The sequence below is a fragment of the Crocodylus porosus genome, unplaced genomic scaffold (assembly GCF_001723895.1).
Source record: "Crocodylus porosus isolate Cpor-Errol unplaced genomic scaffold, CroPor_comp1, whole genome shotgun sequence".
NCBI lineage: Eukaryota > Metazoa > Chordata > Crocodylia > Crocodylidae > Crocodylus > Crocodylus porosus.
In genome coordinates this window covers 3,599,110-3,605,457 of record NW_017728942.1, presented here as the reverse complement: position 1 = coordinate 3,605,457, position 6,348 = coordinate 3,599,110, and the positions used below count along the sequence as shown (strand labels likewise).

Sequence of the window (6,348 nt, the reverse complement as noted above, 5' to 3'; positions counted from 1 at the left end):
TCTTACATTAGACAAACCTTGATGTGAGATAGGGAGACTGAGGCAGGGAGGATAAATGTCCATGCTTGAATTAGAGAGTAGGCATCCTTGACTCTTAAAACTTTTTTTTTTTTTACAAACATGAGACTGCTCTTCTGCTAGACAAAGAGCCTAGGTCTATTTTAAAACCTGCTGGCCTATTCAGAGATCTCCTTCAATGCTATCCTCAGGGGACATGAAGGTGCGTTTACACTTGTCTCCTATCAATGTGCTCACAGCAGAGTTTGAACACACACGTTAGAGGTATGTAAGTGTGCACAGAAACATATAGCCATGAAAATCTAGCCTGGGTGGGAAGAATCGTTGTAATTTCTCCGAGAGACTGTAATGCTTGGTGGTGGATATTATTTTAGCAGCTGGACTGCTTTGCATTCAGATAGAATCATTTTTTAGTAATAGATCATAATTTAGCATTCGTGACTCATTGATTTCAGGAAGTAACTAAGAGATACATAGTTCAAGAGAAAGCAAATAAAAAACTTCTACTTCTGCTTTTTTCACAGAGCTGGTGTGGCATAAAGCAGCACAGCACTGTTGTTTCTTTGAGTTCTCAGTGTACAAGGAAATAACACTTAACAAAAGCCAAAGCGAGTGGCTGCAAGATTTCAAGAGAAGGAGAATAGTGCGCAGGTGTGATTTGTGAATAAACTATAGGGTGTAACCTTAGGGGATACTGAGGAAACAAGCAGAAGTTTCACAGCCATGGACAAGAAGAGGACACAAGACACTTTTCCCCAGGTAAAGACAGAAATGGATATTGCTGCTGTTAAAGTTGCATGTGTTGTGCCTAAGTGAAGAGACAGCATTTCAGAAACTGAAAACAGCTTTGTGTTTTCCTAGTAGGGAATTGGCAGTAGGGATGATTAGCCATGTTTGTTGTTATGTGATACCAGCCCTCACTGCTTAATATGATAAAGTTAGGTCTGAAACAGGCTAAAGGGACTCTGCTTCTTTAACCTTAAGAGCCACAATATGTGACTCTACAGATATAAAAATAGTTCTTCTATAGGGTAATAATGAAGCTTGAAAATCTTGCCTCTAGAGGATTCTTTGGATTACCATGTGACACAGAAGAGCTTTATTAATACAGAGCCTCTTTGTTATTTGCACAAAAGCAGTTGAGTCCTTTCACTAAAGGGAACAGGTTTATGCTAGGTTACAGTGGATCAGAATAAGTCCCACAGCCTTTGCTAGGTATATATTCCCTTTAGCATTATACTTGTGTCAGAAGGTGATTTATAGTTATGAACACTTGCGTGCATGGGTGAATCTAGAGCTGGGCCCAATGGGTGCTGTTGGTCTTCATTGGTGGAGGTGCCCAGAGCCATTCTTCTTTGATTATGAAGGAGGAAAGAGTTGCTGTGCCAGGAGAAAGGGTGGGGTGGGCGACATTTGAAAGGTGTTAGATGTTGTCGTAATTACTAATGCTTGAACTTGACTTAAATTGCACGTTACATGTGGCACTATTCAGCACAACAAGCCGGCACTCCAGGCTTCCTTTGGAAAAGCGTTTGATGACAACGGTAGTGAGAAGGCATAAGTCAATTTTAAGAAAGTTTCTATTTCCAGTGTCTGCTGCTTGGATGGGGTCTCTCCATACTGTCTTGGAGGCCAGTTGCAGCTTTTGAATCATTGCTACTATTTCTTGCAGCATGTAATGGAGGAGTCTCAGGAGTATGCAAATACTCTGGTGTTTTATACAAGTCAGGGCTTGCATGTGCACACAGTTCAGCATGTGCACAAAACCCAATTTGTGCATGCTCTGGGGATTTCCACACCTGGGACAAGCTTGAAAAAAGCCTGCATGCCTTTTTGTATGTACTTGGTTGAAAATCTGGCCCTCAGTCTTCCTGAGCCCTGTCTTCTAACTATTTGCTCCTCCTGATCCTAGTGTGAGCTGATAGCATTTCAGTACTGCACAGAATCGCTGTGGGCCTCTTCTGCCTTTCCACTCTACTTTGCATTAATCAGCCACTTTAAAGTACTGTATCCCCAAGGCTTCCCTGTACACTTTTTGTTAGACTTTTAGTTAAAGGCCACCTCTCTTAAATGATTGATCTTTTTATTTTTTGCTGGTCTTTTCTAAGGTTGCTTAAGGAAGGTTTTCATTGTGTATTTATCAAGGGATCACGTCCTTTTAAATAAGGACAAATGAATCCATATCTTCTGATTTGCACATTCATGTGCTTGTAGCTGGCCTCTGGAATAGTCCTTGCCACCAGAAAGAGGCATGTTTTTCCATGTTGATGTCCTCTTGTCCTCTTGAGATTGCTAATGATCCACTCTGTGGTCAGAGAGGGGGCATGCAAAACATCTAACCCCTTTTTGTTCATGGTTACTAATTGTCATGCAGAACAGAGGGGTTCAGGGTATAACAGATTATCTGCTCCCACTGGTACTGTAAGTGTTTTTAGGGCGCTTTGAAACTGTTGGATGAAAGCTGCTGTGCAAGTGTGAAGTACTTGAGGTTCAGGCAGGATAACGAATCTACATGGGAATGGGAAGCACTGTGGCTACGCTTGACCTTCCCTGTTTCTTGTCCAACAAACAGAGAATGTCGACTTTCTTGTGCAGGACAGAATCAATCATAGGAGGGCCGATTTTGTTGCATTTCTGTGCCCCTGCTATGTGAACTGAAGCAGCTCATCAGGTACTGAAAAAGCCACAGGGTGTCCAGAGGGTTAATGGCAGACGTCTTCAGTGAAGCCTCCTAGAATTGAGCCAAGTGGAGACTTTTCAAGAGACTGATAGCATTGAGGAACTGAGCTTTGTCCACAGATTAGGACAATGTCTTGAAATAAGGAACCCAGCAAATACAGCCAAGCTTCTCTTCAAAGGGAAAGGCAACACTGACTGAGTTAGTCTAGGCTTCATCCAATCACCTGAACATACGTTAAAGCCCACATTGCCTGATCTACACTCCATTTTTGGCACTTGTTAGTCAGTACATGTCACTTAATGTGTTCTGATAACTCATCCTGAAATCCCAGTTAGACCAGCCCATGGAGCTGACCGGTGTTTAAGAGGTCTGGTCCTTGGCGACCGCGTTCTTTCCCGTTCTGCATCTTTCCTTTTAACAAGATCTGATGAAACAAGTTGAGATTTGTAAACAAACCTCTGAACGGAAATCCTCATAAATTTCTCCAAAATAATGAGATGTCACTTTTTAATAGCCTGGTAATCACTGTTTCATCACAGGACTAATTTGACTATCATGTTAATAAGCAAATATGATAATCCTCTACAGTTCTTACCACTGTGGATTATTTTAATTACTGTAATTAAAAGGCACAGGGCATTATTACTTTAGTAATGAACTGATGCAGCAATGTATCAACCAGTTTCCCTATTATTTTATTTTCAGTCCATTAAGTAGTAAAAATGTAAAGTTACACCTGGGAGCTTGGCAGCTACACGCAGATATTAAACAGTAGGTTTGTTCATACTTCTTAGGCACTGCCTTGAAACTATACAGCAGCCACTAAAGTACACAGGACACTTCTGCTGTGGTAATTCTTAAGAACTGCAAATGGATACTAGAGGCCCACTGAACAAGGCAACACAGAGATAGAAATGAAGGGTATGTATCATTTCCTTTCAAAAGTGTTTGGCCTTGATTTTAACACTGTTCCCATCAATTTCAATGGGAGTTTTATTTTTGAATTCAGTGCGAGTCGAGTAGCCTTAACTACTGAGCACTTCTGAAAAATCTCACATCAGTATCTGATTTAAAGGCAAACTGAATCCACTTGTTAATCCAGATTGGGCTCAATTAGTCCACTTTTATAAACTCAGCCATACGGAAGAAAGATATTCACTGAACTATGTATATTCTTTCAAGACTTTGTGTTTCTGGGTCTACAGAGGAGGCCGTCACGAAGAAAAGAAAAATGAATCGTGAGGATGTGTGCAGTATGCAAAACTGTAAATCGGTTTCTCATCTGCTTTAATAATAGCTCAAAAGTAAACTGCAAAGCAAAAGTGAAAACTGAGTGAGCTCAGATTTTTCTGCTGGTTGTTCTAGGCATTCATCATAGAAAATGTTGGTAAAGTTGGCTGGGAAGTGGTTTACTCTGAGACACTACCCTGACATCCATGCCTTCCATTTTAGCAAAATGTTGATTTCCAGCACTCAGCTCAGCAGCTGCCACTTGCCCAAGTGCGAGTGACCTTCTGTCATCCCCCAGACTATCAGCCTGAGTTAGGGGCTTGGAGGTATTTTTTAAATCACCAAGATTTGGTGGCTGAGCCTTCTACAAGGTATCATCATTGGTGTTTGAGTGCACCAATTTGTTTCTCTCTCCTAGGGTCTGTTCCTTAACAGGGGGTGACTGCTTGAGGTTTAGGATGGTGGAAATGGCTGAAGAGAGGAGTTATGACAATGCCATTCAAAGAAGAGAGTACATTTTCATTTGAGGAAATAAAAGCATGAACATTTCTCTTCAGTGCTCTGCTGAATATGCTTGTTAACCTAAATTTTCCACATCCAATCACCTGTCTAGATAACTGGCAGTAAACGGATGTGGTTGTCAAACTAGAATGACCATTAATGTGGTGATAATATTTGCTCTCTAGGGGTTAGTTCCCTCAACCTCTTCCCTACCCTTTCTCTTCCTCATCCTCAGACATGGTGGGATGAAACATTTGACTGGGCAGTAGACATAGAGGGCTATAGGTTGTTTAGAAGAGATAGGAAGGGGAAAAAAGGTGTGGGGGTTGCGCTCTATGTTAGGGAACAGTATACCAGTTCTACCTTCCAAATGGGATCAAGAGAAGGCTTAACTGAGACCCTGTGGGTCAAACTTCAAGGAGGGTGGGGGGAGAGGGATCTGGTGGTAGGGGTTTACTACAGCCCACCACATCAGGAAGAAGAGCTGGATCAGGAATTTTCCAGGCAGCTTGGGGACGCTGTGCGTGCAAAGGATGTTGTGGTTATGGGTGATATGAAGTACCCTGACATCAACTGGGAGGAGCAGTTGGCCAGGTTTAGCCACTCACGAAGGTTCCTGACGTGCGTACAGGACCTGCACCTCGTGCAGGAGCTACTCATCCCCACTAAGGGAAATGACATATTGGATCTGGTGTTAGCCTCTGGGGACGACCTGGTGGGGGAGGTGCTAGTACAAGGGAGGCTAGGGGACAGTGATCATGAAATGATCCAGTTTACCATTCAGAGAAAGGTGGGGAGGGTAACTAGCACAGCGCAAATGCTCGACTTTAGGAAAAGCAACTTCTATGTGCTCAGGGCAGTAGTCAGGGAGGCACTTGGAGCCCAGGGGGTAGCTAGTATGGGGGTCCAGGAAAGGTGGTCCTTCCTCAAGGAGGCTATCCTTGGGGCGCAGCAGGATGCAATTCCTCTGCATAGGAAGGCGGGAAAAGGGTCCAAGAAAACTTCATGGCTGAGCACAGATATCCAGACTGGCCTGAGGGCAAAGCGTACTGGCGGTGGAAGCAGGGGGCAGGGACCAAGGAGGAGTACACCTCCCTGATCCGAGCTTGTAGGGATTTGGTAAGGGAGACTAAAGCAGCACTGGAGCTTAGATTAGCTTCTGGGATTAAGGATAACAAAAAAGTCCTTCTTCAAGAATATAGGTAGCAAGACGAAGTCTTGGGGTAACATTGGACCCCTACGAGGCAGGGCAGGGCAAGGCAGCTGGTGATGGACGTGCGCGAGAAGGCAGAACTCTTCAACAAGGTCTTTGCCTCCCTGTTCCTGTCCGCTGACAATGGGGTGCCAGCGAGGCCCAGGAAGGATGCGAGTCCCTCGACTGTTAGTTCAGACCTAGTTCAGGATTACCTGGAAGGCTTAGATGTGTACAAGTCAGTGGGCCCGGATGACCTTCATTTGCGGGTGCTGAGGGAATTGGCTGGTGTCATTGTGGAGCCATTGGCACAGCTGTTCAAGGACTCCTGGTGCTCGGGCCAGGTCCCTGAGGATTGGAAAAAGGCCAATGTGGTCTTTATTTTCAAGAAGGGGAGGAAGGAAGAGCCTGGCAACTACAGGGCAGTCAGCCTCACTTCTATCCTGGGGAAGGTCTTTGAAAAAATTATCAAGGGCCACATGTGTGAGAGCCCTGCAGGGGAAGTGATGTTGAGGGATAACCAACATGAGTTTGTGCAAGGCCGATCCTGCCTGACTAACCTGGTTTCTTTCTGTGACCAGGTAACAAAGAGCTTAGATGGGAAGGAGGAAGTCAATGTCATCTTCTTGGATTTCCAGAAGGCCTTTGACACAGCGTCCCACCCAATTCTGGTGGGCAAGCTGAGGGACTGCGGCATTGACAAATGCACAGTCACATGGGTGGCAAA

The 6,348-nt window shown here is 44.2% G+C and overlaps 1 protein-coding gene across 1 annotated transcript in view; it reads left to right on the top strand.

Moving 5' to 3' along the window:
- Positions 1-529: 529 nt before the first annotated feature.
- Positions 530-6,348, top strand: part of LOC109318769 (formin-F-like) — a 57,725-nt gene continuing 51,906 nt past the window's right edge. Inside the window, exon 1 of the mRNA XM_019548162.1 lies at positions 530-777. Coding sequence (XP_019403707.1) covers positions 742-777 — 36 coding nt within the window. The 5' untranslated portion in view covers positions 530-741. The remainder of the gene's footprint in view (positions 778-6,348) is intronic.